Consider the following 14,632-nt stretch of genomic DNA (forward strand, 5'->3'; position numbering starts at 1 on the left):
GGCGAACCACTACTGATTAGTGAACCTAAGGTTTCATTTCCCGATGTCAGACAAACTGCCTCACTGTGAAATCAATTTCCTTAAGTCCATTATCCTCAAGAGATTTTATATCTCGTCACTAAAATGGCCACGCCTCAGTACAAAGGACAGCTTACTTCCCGTATCAAAGGTCAAACCACTTGTATGTATCACAAGGATAGAAAACTGGACATTTACTGTGAAGAATGTCAAGAACTAGCTTGTACCAAATTCCTGTCTACTGTACATAAGAAACATCCTTTGTGTGACCTTAGTGAAATTACTCCAAAAATGAATCAAGAGATTCAAAACTTCATCGACAAAACCGAGAATGTTGACCTTGTACAAATTGACCAGTACATCACTGCTACTGATACACATCTAAAGGACAATACCAGCCACTTTGAAAAACTTTCCCAACAGTTGAAGAAACAAACGAAGAAAATAAACCAAGATCTTAACCAGCTTTCAGCTCAGACTCTGTCTCTCTATCAACAAATGGAGGAGGATAACACCAAGCTACTACAAACCTACAAACAGGACCTGGAAATGTATAGCACACAGCTAAAACAACAAGTACAGGAATGTAAGAAAGCACTTCAGGGCGGCTCTGACATACATATCTACGACACAGGACGTGATATTCAATCCCCTGTCACTCTCCACGTTAAACCTACCCTGGGTACTGCAAGCTTCAATCCGAACCGAAATCCTAAGGGTCACCTGGAACAAGCCTTGGGAAAAGTGGATACGTCAAGTAAAGGTCGGGGTCAAACCTCTTTTCGATCCGATCAGTCATGTTCTGGACATGAACTACCCCCTACACAGAAGTCGTCAGAACGTACAGTTAGGAGACCAAGTACACAACAGAGTTCAAGAAAAAGAAATGAAGTGATCGATCCAGTATATACCCTATTGCCTCAGACAACGGTGTTGGGGGAGTGGGTGTCTCCATATTATATGACTTCTGTATGTCCCACCACTGATGGTCAGGTGTGGACTAGTGCCTTTTTCACTGGCACTATAAATCTCCTAGACAGGAAAGGGAACGTTATACAGGAGGTTACACACAATGCTGATATTACAGACATAGGTATGTCACCTACAACTAACACACTGTGGATCTGTGACAAAAACAACAACATCACAGAGCTCGGGTCAGGACGACTAGTATTACGATTCAGCACCAGAGAGAAACCACAGTGTATCTGTATTACAGCTAGTAATCATGTCATTGTGGGGACGGACAAACACATCTCAAAATTTACCACAAATGGTAAACTGGTACTTACTTCATCAGCTTCAAGGACTGGGAAACCATTAGTGTGTACACCATACAGGGTCTCAGAGTGTCCTGTCACTCACAATGTTGCAGTGGCTGACAGTGACAGTGAAGATGATGGTGGTAAAGGGAAACCACGTGTTATTGTCATGGACACAGATTTCAAGGAATTATTTGAATATGATGGTAAAGTCCCAGATACATATCAGCCAACATCACAGTCAGGAGGTCAACCATTTAACCCCTGTGGTGCAGTGTATGACACTGTGGGTAACCTCGTCATCGGGGACTTTAACAATAAGAGTGTCCTACTCATCAGTGGGCGTTGTGAATTCCTAAGGATCATATATACACATGACTACTGTACCTATGCTGTTGAAGTAGACAAGAATGGTGTTCTATGGGCAGCGTTTGGGGGTTACTATGTCCAACGACTACAGTATCTGCATTAATATGTAACAGGACAAACTACAATGTGTGTATCTAGTAACCATGACAACAAACACTGATATTTTGATCGAAGTTGTCATGATACTCGATAAACTTCATAAATAGAGGATCTTACATTCGTGTCCGTTTCATATTGAATTTATTAAAAGAGTTTAATAATTTGATGTCGTATTGGATTTATTGAACAAATGGGGCTCAATGAGGGAATACAGTGATAAATGTTTAAAACCTGCGATTGGAGGAATTTTAGCTACATTTTGTGTGGAGCATCTTTTAGCAAGAGGAGGTTTATTTTGCATAAACAGAGGGTGTGGCTCTCCTAGCGGGCAGAGGAGCGCGGCCCAATAGGGACAACATAACAATAAATGTTTAAAATCCTTTTCCTTCAACACAATGAGAAAGGTTTTAACCAACTATTGTGTATAGCATCCTTGGGCAAAGGGGAGTCAGTATTTTTAAACAGAGAGTGACTCCCCATCTAGGGATAGAAAGGTGGGGCCTAATAGGGATCTTAAAAATCCCTCCTTCACACGATTGGAAGGATTTTAATCAAATTTGGTGTAAAGCATCTTTCGGCAAAGGGGACTTGATTTGTATATACTAATAAGGTGTCACAATGAGATAGCAAAACCCAGTACAGTCTTACATCACCTAACAATGCTCATTTGTTTGTGACGTCATCATGCGCTGTTTAAGTGACGTAGTATTAGATATAGGCAACAAATAACAAAACTGTTAGAAATATCAATCATGATGTCATTTTTTTTCTTTTTTCAAACAAGCATCAAATGCTTTTGCTAACGCCATGATACTTAATTAACTCATTCACCCCTGAAATTTCATAATGAACTATTCACACTTTTGATTTGGAAGAGTTCAAATGTGTCATCAGGGGTGAATGAGTTGAACAGAACAAAGTCGCTTTAATGATTGAATTTCTGTATTATATAACAACAGGTGTGTCTTTGATAGGAATATACATTTACAGCTACCTGTATGTTGTAACGATGCAATCTTTTGATCCGAGTGTTATTAGTAATAGTAGCAATGTCTGGCAAGTAGTAAACTAAATGCGATCCCCTGAGGCAATCCCTAGTATGATATATGTATCTAAATCTTCATGCTTAACAATTGTTTTGTAATAAGGGTGGGGATCTCAACTGTTTAAATTCTTCGACACAGCAGTTAAATCTCCATGGATGGGGCCGAACCCTGAGACCATCCTGGTAGAATGTGTGTGTATTCGTTTCAGCAATTGTATATGTGGTTATAGGTTGGGGGATCTTATTTTTTCCCGAGCTAAAAACTCTATCCAGCCCCGCCCCTCATCCCTAGGTTCATCCCTTCAACGGGGTTGAAAATAATTTTAAATATATTGTTTCACCTTTCCTCAACAAGTGACGGATAGTCTTCATAGTAATTAAGTTTGAGAGAGATGATTTTGTTAATTTCATCAAATAATGTTGATATGCCAAGATTCCAAATTGTCTGTGTTGTGTTTTGCTTTTGTTGTGGGTTTTTTCAAAAGAGAAAATGGTCTTAAAAGACAATTATCCATTTTGAGACAATACCTCTAGATACTACACTGATTTGTTGTATTTTTTAAAATCATCTTTTACAAGAGCAAGATTTAAATAAAGAGATCCAGTTATCTTTGAACCGGTGATATTTTCATCTAATAAGTAAACATATCTTGTTGTTAAAACTTCTTCAGACTGAAATAAAACAGCAGTAAAGGAAGATGTGTCATTAAAACTCAATAATGACATCACAACGTGTCACTACATGTCAGTCAATGTACCCTGAGTGTGAGACATTAACCTACAGGACTTAATGATGAAAAATATGTGATAATTTAATTTCTAATGACTTCTTAAATCCATATACAAATTACCTGATATATTTGATGGACAGTCACCGTGAGCATACTTGCCAACTCTCCCTATTTAGGAGAGAGACTCTCGATTTTGGACCCTTAAATTTGGTAGTTTCAACTAGAGAGTTTTCTAAACTACACTTTTGTTCTAAGATCTAATGAGACAACTCAAAATATGTCATTTTAAAGGGTTATTTTGTCTCTAGGGGGGGTTATACACACATTTTATTTCTGTTTTAATTTTGAGCATGCAGAATCTCCCCCATGGGAATGTCAGAATTTGGCAAGTATGCATGAGACATTTTCAATATGGAAAAAAATCTGTTGGTTTTTTTCCGTGGTATTCTTCGAAATGATAATAAATCTATGTTTCACAAATAGGTTTCTGAACTTATCATAATTTAGTAATAATTAAAATACAGTGTGGTGTATATTATAAGTGTGCTTCTTTTGTATATATTTAAAAAAAAGTAATTATTATGAGATTATCAATACTTAGTGATTAAATAGAGAATTTATGCTTTAACCTTTGTTGATTTGTTTTTAAACATGGAATTCAATATTTACTCTATTTATAAAGATCACTCCCCACCAAGAAACCACATGTACACCAACCAAAGGGTGGTCTCTTAACACAGGTTTGATTTATCTTACAAACCCTGTATGTTCTGAGATTATTTTACTTATTTCAGTTGATCGTGACTACACTACAATCTGTTTATATGTTATTACCATACCAGACAGTGTATAAGTTAAAGTAATACAGTTTAACATATCATACAATGATACATGATACATCTAAATGTGAAAAAGTGTTGAAATTAATTAAATATAACATTTCATAATTCTCCACAACATAATTTTATGACTTTCATAAAACATGTCTGGAAATTTGCATTCGAAAGGAAGGATGGATAAAAAATAACGAGGACAGATGGAAACAATCCAGTAAGATTAAATACTTTATGGAGTTAATGTATGACTTTTTTTAATAAATGGTAAGGTCTAAAATGTGTCTAAATCAAATCAAATATATTTTAATAAAAATAAACTAAAATTAAATTCTTATCCCGATAGTATTTTTCTCAAATTTCCCCTCCCCATTATATGGTATACGCTATGGTACGCCTCCCCCACCCAATACATCTTCATATGGGTCTTCAGTTACACACATGATTGACACCTGGAGGGCTATAACCAATTGGCGCTTGTAAATCTTACAATAGTATGATTCAGTTCTTGGTCCTCTGCCAGTGACAAAACACACACGTGTTGTATATATGAAACACAAAACACATTTTTCATTTGTTTTTATATTTCATTACGTGATGACTGAGCGCCGTGTAGATACTATATTCGCCCATTACCCACTCGCCCTGGCAGTGTCTCAATAAAAGGTCAGTTAAACACCTGAAAAGGGCAGATTATATAGAAATACCTGTGGTGTACTTCAATGTTTCCTCCGAGTTTAGCTGCTAAGCTTGGTCAATTGTTGAATTTCACAACATGTTTAAAAGCTCCAGTGTTGACACATGTACTGCATAAAAAACTGAAGAAGATATATTGACATGTGATATAATTACTTAACACAGTACTTTGACGGACCTATGACCTTAGGTGACCGATAGGTATATACATTGTGCTTTCGTATAGCTTTAATTAGTTTATAATATGAGCAAGTGATTCGGCTATTTTTTACGTACAACATGTGGAAATGAAAAATACGCTGAATTTTAATTCAATTGACATAGGACATTTATGGCAGTATGAACACTAAAAGTCATCTACATTTAGTAAACACAGTATAATGTGACGTAGATGATATATTATGGATAACTGATTATGAATTACTGATTATGGATAACTGATTATGAATTACTGATTATGAATTACTGATTATGAATTACTGATTATGGATAACTGATTATGAATTACTGATTATGGATAACCGATTATGAATAACTGATTATGAATTACTGATTATGGATTACTGATTATGGATAACTGATTATGAATTACTGATTATGAATAACTGATTATGGATAACTGATTATGAATTACTGATTATGGATAACTGATTATGGATAACTGATTATGAATTACTGATTATGGATAACTGATTATGAATTACTGATTATGGATAACTGATTATGAATTACTGATTATGAATTACTGATTATGGATAACTGATGATGGATAACTGATGATGGATAACCGATTATGAATTACTGATTATGAATTACTGATTATGGATAACTGATTATGGATTACTGATTATGGATAACTGATTATGAATTACTGATTATGAATAACTGATTATGGATAACTGATTATGAATTACTGATTATGGATAACTGATTATGAATTACTGATTATGAATAACTGATTATGGATAACTGATTATGAATTACTGATTATGAATTACTGATTATGAATTACTGATTATGGATAACTGATGATGGATAACTGATGATGGATAACCGATTATGAATTACTGATTATGAATTACTGATTATGGATAACTGATTATGGATAACTGATTATGGATAACTGATGATGGATAACCGATTATGATTTACTGATTATGAATTACTGATTATGGATAACTGATTATGGAATACTGATTATTGATAACTGATCATGAATAACTGATTATGGATAACTGATTATGGATAACTGATTATGAATTACTGATTATGGATAACTGATTATGGATAACTGATTATGGATTACTGATTATGGATAACCGGTTATGAATTACTGATTATGAATTATTGATTATGGATAACTTATTATGGATTACTGATTATGAATAACTTATTGTGGATAACTGATTATGAATTACTGATTATGGATAACCGATTATGAATTACTGATTATGAATTATTGATTATGGATAGCTGATTATGGATTACTGATTATGTATTACTGATTATGAATTACTGATTATGGATAACTGATTATGAATTACTGATTATGGATAACCGGTTATGAATTACTGATTATGAATTACTGATTATGGATAACTGATTATGGATAACTGATTATGAATTACTGATTGATATGTATCCTCAGACTATTATACGGTATTTTAATTGTGATCAAGAAGCTAAGATGGGAAAGTGAAATAATAAAAATTATCATCCGGTACCGTCTTTAAAATCTTTCGCGCTTTAAAGTGACAAATTTGTGAAATAAGACAACTTTTATAATATATCATGGTTGGACGCCTAGTGAAGCCCCGTCTTCCTGTTGCAGTACGCATTACCTTCAAACTGACAATGTCTGAAGTGATATTTCAATTGTTTTCTAAACCATAACATGTCGGGGTATCACATCAGCAGCACATTCCCTACTTCTTTTTATATGCAGTACCCACGTGTGTAACAGAAGCACACACATACAGGGGTTAGGATTTAACATTGTACAGCTTTTTAGATAACTTCAAAACATTTTAATTGTACAAGCCATCTTCAGACCTTTGATTACAATTACAATGAGGATGTTCGCTTGGCGACTTAGGTCTGTAACAATTCACACTGGACACCTTTTCTTGCATATCTATAGCTTTAATAAATCATTTCTGAAATTTTACCTTCAAAATGTGGAAAGGTCCACGGAAAAAATAAACACAAAAATTCATCATCATCAGCATATGTCATGTAATAAGATAGCAACGCAATAAAAAGTATCCAAGCCGGGGTTCGAGCCCTGGACCTCAGAGCTCGTTAGAGTCGCTTTATCAACCCCGAACAACATGGTCACTTACCGGCCTAGTCCCGATAGTTATATCCAAACCGAAATCAAAGGGAGATCAATCAATATCAGACAGGTGATATCAGAACATGTACATTAATCACATGACGTCCATGCTACGAGTGTTATAATACATGACTATTGTTATGAACACACGTGTAATAACACATTGGAGGGTTTTGATTGGTCAATTTATTCTCATTTCGGGTGTGTTGCCGATCAAAATTACAATAGTCACATATGATCGCTTACCTTGTTTTGTCTAAGTGGAAGTCTGTACAAACAGCATATAACACAAATTATCTCTATTGTTTCTAGATCAGTCACTACTTTTTTCTCTAGAACAAGTCTAACAATATATTCTTCAACATCATTATTAAGACTTTTAATTTTGAACCACAGCCAACTTTATAAACACCGAGTCTTTTTTGCGATAATACCTAGTTCTTAAACATAATTTTATCGAAATGACTTTGATCCTGATCGAAAGGAAAGACAACGTTTAGGTATTTATAATGAATATATCATTACCAAAATGTAGCTACGTATTAGAAAATGTGGTTTTCGGACATGATTGTAACTTTAATAAATAATTTTTGAAAAGAAAATATACCTTGTAGGATTTTTGGGGAAAGTAAAAAAAAAATAATGAAATATCACCATCACCAACAGTGTTCTGACTGTAACAAAAATAGCGAGCATGGACTAGGATTTGAACCCAGGACCTTTGATTATTATACTGTGGCTCTGACCAACTGGGTAACCTTGAGGTGCTACAGGTATATCCAGAACTAAAACAGGTTACTGTTTTTATATATATATATATGAAAGACACGCTACAGTAAGACAAGTATCCTTAAGCTGTATTTACTGGGTTATTATTATAATTACACAATCATCATGATTACATATCCTATCTTTAAATACACATAATGACCACTTGATAGCGTGATCTAGTTTATAATTGTGTAAGGAATTCAAAAAGCTTTCTTAAAAACATTTTTTGGCAAATCCTTTCATGTGGAATTATCAAGCACACATAATGGCCTAATTATTATTATGAATACATATCATGACCACTCGACAGCATGGTCTTGTTTATAATAAGTCTTAAGAATTCAGATTTTACACCTGAAAATTCATTTTTGTCAGGTCTTTGCAAAACATTAAATATAAGTTCATGTTTGGCAACACTTCGTTTTAGAAAGAAACGTTAGAACATTATTTAGAAAATTACCAAAATGTTTGTTACTTCTAAGAAAAATTCTGAATACATCACTATTTTGACAATTGGACAAAAGCCAAGGAAGACACAACAAAAATAAATGCTTTTGTAATGTCATTACTGTATGCATATGCTAAGGAAGGTAGTAGGCATTTCAGTTTGTTCTCCGAACTCTTTAAACATAATACTAGCCAGGTGGCTTTAAGAAAATATATTTTCTGGTGTAAATGTTTCTGTCACTATTCATCATGATCTATATGGCATTAAACATTTGTGAGTTTCGACCCTAATGCAACGTGAGGTACAGAGCAAATGTCAAATTTCATGTCTTAGCCAAGGTCAAAGTTCAACAAAAAAACGGAGTTTTTGTTGTCGTATTTCCTCCGTCTTCATATCTTTGGTAATGTTGTGTACCAGTCTAGATTATTTAGCACACCATCTTTCCAACGGTACCAAGCATTTTTTCGTACAACAAATAGAAATGTGGGGGGAGTTGCCTACTATGTTTAAAGTAGCGCATCAAGATGTCTAGTACGGCAGGAAGTAGGAGGAGGGCGCGTCTACCACATCCAGGCTGTCCTGTGACCCTAGCCTACTCTATTGTGTTTGTTTTGTTCTACATTTTGGATGTCCGTCTAATCATCTTAATACATTAATCTGATCTAACCTAACCCTATCCTCTGTGTCGGCGTTATCACGCCTACTCTTTCGTGCAGGATGGACCTTCCCACACGGGACACCGTTTATACGCGATTTGACTAATTGATTGACTGAATGATTTGTTTTACGTCCTTTTTTACTACAGAGAAGTTCGGTTATCCAGCAGACGAAGAAAAGACAGGGAACTGCATAGAAGGGATAAAGAATAGAGTGAAGGGATATAAAAAAAAAGATTGGGGAGAGAAGGAGCCGTCTATCCTATATGTATTTCACGTATAAATCTATTTTTTTGTAAGACGGTTCCTAGGCCTAATATAAATTTGCCTTACCCTATCACTAGTCGTGTGGCAGCACCAAGCCTGTAACGGAAGTTAGGTGCATGAGCCGCCGCCAGTCACACCAGCTCCTGACTATTTCATAAATTTTGTTTGGTATATATTCAAACCAATTTGTAGTTACAAATGTGCAAATACAATTTTGAATTTGAATTTGAATTTATATTTTTGAATTCCTTCTTAATGTCTAATAAAGAGAACCTAGTTCTAACGGCCGAAAATAAATCTTACACTATATTAGTATATACTGTTCATGAGATCCACGAGGTCTGGAATCTCCTCCTCTGTGCCCCACTCCCTTATCACATTGAATATCGACTGAACAACTCTTAATACGCGGTTGGTTGGTTGGTTGGTTGGTTGGTTGTTTGTTTGAGTTGTGTATTGTCTACACTTCACTGACGATGTCGCCGCGGTTGGTTGGTTGGTTGGTTGTGTTTTGTCTACACTTCACTGACGATTTCGCCCCGGTTGGTTGAGTTGGTTGGTTAGTTGAGTTGTGTATTGTCTACACTTCACTGACGATGTCGCCGCGGTCGGTTGAGTTGGTTGGTTGGTTGAGTTGTGTATTGTCTACACTTCACTGACGATGTCGCCGCGGTTAGTTGACTTGGTTGGTTAGTTGAGTTGTTTATCGTCTACACTTCACTGACAATGTCGCCACGGTTGGTTGGTTGGTTGGTTGGTTGGGTGACGGGTTTATCGCCTTGATTGATTGATAGGTTTTACGTCCGCTTCACTACCGAGTAGTTCGCGGTTATACAGCAGACGAAGGTTTATCGCCTGTTTTGATTTAAGGTTTTACGTCCACTATTACGGTCTTGTGGCCTTTCAGCAGTCGAGAAAAGATAGAACTAAATGAAACTGGAAGGGGGCCTTCGTGAATACCCCCGCTTTGATTGAGCAGGAATAGGTTGGAGTGATGGGCATGTGGATTGAAAGAATCAAGTGAGGAGTTTATATGCTGCAAGTATTTTCACTGAAGGTAGTTTGATACAGGACAACGTAGTATATACATGTACATGTATATAGCACATGAATAGGATTAAGATGAGGGTGTTTCTGTGAGTATATGTGAATTGCGTGCGATTCATGAAGCAATTGATGCTAAGAAATAAATTCTTTTGAATGTATACGTTTATCAGGCGAATCACATTCTGATAGGTTGAAGGTCGCAGTAACCACAAAGCAGGAGATATGCTCGAAAAACCTTGCAAACCTTTCAGACCCTAAGTCTCACGTTACGTAGGTCAAAGGTCACATTAGAGGTCAAGGGGACCTACATATGGTTCGCAACACACCGCCTTCCATGCATGTACCCACAAACCAAGATAACCGTAGGTGAAATAGTACCGGAGATATGCTCCGGAAACCTTTCTGGCGACATTATGTAGGTCAGAGGTCATGGTGACCTACATATGGTACGCGACACACCGCCCTTCCATGCATGTACCTACAAACCAAGATTCATAACCGTAGTTGAAATAGTACGGTAGATATGCTCCGGAAACCTTTCTGGCGACATTATGTAGGTCAGAGGTCACGGTAGAGGTCACAGTGAATATACATATGGTACGCGACACATGGCCTTCTATGCATGTACCCACAAATAGCACAGGAGATATGCTTCGGAAACCTTTCGGACGGACACACGGACGGCCGGACGAAGCAAACACTATATACCCCGACTTCGTCGAAGCGGGGGTATAAAAAGGAAAATAGAAGGTACAAAGAATGTAGAGAAAGGAGGGAAGGGGAGACGGTAGACGTGGAGGAGATAGGAGTCGTCTGTCCTTTATCGTCAAATGTACAATCTCCTCCACCACTCTGCTTAGGTTTCGGTGAACGTAAATTGAACATTTTGCACACTAAACTTAGACATCAGGGTAGTCCACTTAAAAATGATTTTTTGACTACGTCTCCCACATGTTTGAACTTTTTGTCATGCACTCAAGATGTCTTGGATTAAAAAAATTACTAACCCCTCAAATCAGGCAGGATGGAAAACACTATTATTAGACAAACTAGAGTGCTTTGGAGGCGACAAAATTTTCAAAATGACAAAAGACAGATTAATGTTATTAGCCAAAAAATTTAATACCTTTTGGATGGAAGTGTTTACGGCTTGGGCCTCTATGCAAGAAAATGCATCCCCCCACAACCCCAGAGAAGGTGGTCTCGCAACCAATTTGGTATAATTATTTTATTAAAAGAGGCAATAATTGCATTCTTTATGAAAACTGGTGTAAAAAATATGTATTTTTTTATTTCTGACTTGTTAGAAAATAATCAATTCATGTCTTGTGATATTTTTTCTCAAAAGTATAATATAAATGTAAATTTTATAGATTACTATGGAGTTATTAATGCCATACCAAGAAATTGGAAAGACATTTTGCAGAATATAAATGGTGACATACCTTATATAACTTATAAATCAATAATCTATCTTAATACACATGATAAAGTTACTAATTATTTCTATCATATTCTTCTCCAAACTATCTCTGAAAAACCGGTGAATAGTCAAAGAAAATGGCAAGAAGATCTCCATAGTAATATTAGTGAAGAATCTTGGGAATATTTTAACTCGATTCCAAGGGCCATAACTGATGACACAAAACTTATTAACTTTCAGTATAAAATCATACACAGGATCATCTACACCAACACAAAATTAATGAGATGCAAATTAGCTGAAACTGAAAATTGCACATTTGGTACAAATGAGAGAGAAACTATTATACATCTTTTTGGGGAATGCAGTATAATAAAAACTTTTTGGTTATGGCTGATAGATACGCTAGAAAATAAGTACCAAATTATCAATTATCTTGCCCAGACACCCAACAACTTTTATTTTTGGTGTAGTAGAAAAAGAACATGGAGACAAGATTAATTTTGTATTGCTCATTATGAGATACTATATATATTTATGTAAGTTAAAAAACACTGCTCCTACCATTCTGGAAGGGAAAACATACCTTATTTTTTATAATAAAATAGAAGATATGGGTCTGTATGCCTATAACAACAAGAAGCAAGAAAAAATCAAATGCAAATGGATTTTTATCAATCATTTATTTACTTAACTGAGCTGACATTGTTAATATATTTTGGGTAAAGTCTTTAGAGCCATATATTCCTGTCGATAACTTCACATCTAAATGTATTCAAAATAGAAATGATCTGTCTTACTTACAGATGTCATGGTACTCTGTACTTGTCTTTAAAAAACGTGAAATATCCGATGGAAATATAATCTAAATGCATGAGTAAACAGTTAAACTCATATATATATATATATATACGATTCTGATGGGTATATAGTTACAGAATGAAAATGGTTACATGAAACAATTGTAATGTGCATGTAAATGTAGTAAAATGTGATTATGAAAAAAAGTTGAATAAAAAAAATAAAAATGATTTTTGTAGAGTAAATATGGTTGATAGTCCATTTTTTTTATTGTGGCCATCCCTGTGAAAATGCCTTTCATTATTCTTGCGAGTGCTTACTTTTTAACAACGAAAGACACATCCTGCTCCAAAATTGGAATGCCTTGCATATGTTGATTTTAATTTAGAACTAATTTTGTTTGGTAATAGCACGGACTAATTCCGTGGTAATAGTCAACTTTCGGTAGAAAACAATATAAACATTTTTAGAAATGATAACTTTTTTTTTTTTTTATGCGTGTACGTTGTTATATGTATTTATGAAATTGCATTTCATTATTTTGTCTGATTTCTTTGTTACATTGATTCTGTTCATTTTGAAATTACTCTACCAGGCTGCATGTCATGAAATTTATATAATTTATAATTTATTTAAATGCGGATCAATTTTACAGTGTACACGATTTCTTTTTCTAGGTAACCCCTCTCCCAACCTTTCTTCCCCAAAAACATATACATTTATTTTACCACATGTATTGTGGAGAGGACTTTATTAAGTTGTAATAACTTGTTGTCAAATCCATTTGTATATTTGTACAATAAAATATGATTGAACTAAAACGTATATACCCATAGGCCGAGGAGGCTAGCACCAAGCTTAAGGCTACGTATATATACCTGTCAATCATCCAGATATTGGGTGGTAGGTACAATGTAAATCTTGTACGCCGCTCCCGCTCCCGTTCCAGGATTTAACGCGATCGTTTATATATATTTTTTTTTATAAAATTATACAATAATTTCAAACATTATTTTCTAAATGTGGATTTTTAAAAAAAATAAATTATTTTCTAATAATTTAGAAATTGACGATAATATGTTTTTCAAGGGGGTAAAACTTGAACGCCGCAGTCAACAGTAAAGAACACGTTTTTCACATATAATTAGATATTGAGTGAAAACTAACATGTTATTTTCAGGTATTTAGAACAAAATACCTCACTGTTTATAAGTATATAAGTTTCGTTGCAATAAACGACATATTTCACATGGAATTCTGACTTTGTTGTGATCGCGGGAGTTTTGTTTACTCAGAATGAAACCAACTAGCGCTGCATCAGCACAAATTCATCGTACAGGCGAGGACCATTGGGCAGTGTCAGTACAGGAGGTAGATAGTGGGGAAGTATACATTCTTGATAGTTTGATAGGAAATACGAAACAGAAGGGTCATTTGTCAGCTTCTTTAGAAATGCAGATGCAGTTGTCATCATCATATGGGGAAAATAGTTTTTTTTAGAAACAGTATTACCAAATGTGCAACAACAGTGGCGGATCCAGAGGGATATTTTAGGCATTCTAATAGAATGGCTATAAGAGTTCTACTTGATAACGACAGCTTGACAGACTGATGTCCCCTTAGTACGGGTACGGGAGTAAACAAAACACCTGCGATCAAAGTCAGAATTTTGTGTGAAATATGTCGTTTATGTAGCAGTGTATCTGCTCTGGGATCGCTGTGTACTTAAGCACCACAGAAGACATCAGTTCGATTCCAAGATTTATTCTGGGTGTCGAATAAACCCTATAACAACAATATAACAGTACATTAAAACAAATTCTCAAACTTA

At 35.2% G+C, this 14,632-nt stretch overlaps 1 protein-coding gene across 1 annotated transcript; it reads left to right on the forward strand.

Moving 5' to 3' along the window:
* LOC110453553 lies at nucleotides 1-1,893 on the forward strand. Its single transcript, XM_021502530.1, has one exon. The coding sequence runs from the start codon at nucleotides 124-126 to the stop codon at nucleotides 1,750-1,752; it is 1,629 nt and encodes a 542-aa protein (XP_021358205.1). The 5' UTR covers nucleotides 1-123; the 3' UTR covers nucleotides 1,753-1,893.
* The last annotated feature ends 12,739 nt before the right edge of the window (nucleotides 1,894-14,632 follow it).

Source organism: Mizuhopecten yessoensis, unplaced genomic scaffold (assembly GCF_002113885.1).
Source record: "Mizuhopecten yessoensis strain PY_sf001 unplaced genomic scaffold, ASM211388v2 scaffold7443, whole genome shotgun sequence".
NCBI lineage: Eukaryota > Metazoa > Mollusca > Bivalvia > Pectinida > Pectinidae > Mizuhopecten > Mizuhopecten yessoensis.

What these genes read in the sequence shown, in the direction of transcription:
- LOC110453553 (XM_021502530.1), top strand. Translation starts at nt 124, where the DNA reads ATGGCCACGCCTCAGTACAAAGGACAGCTTACTTCCCGTATCAAAGGT.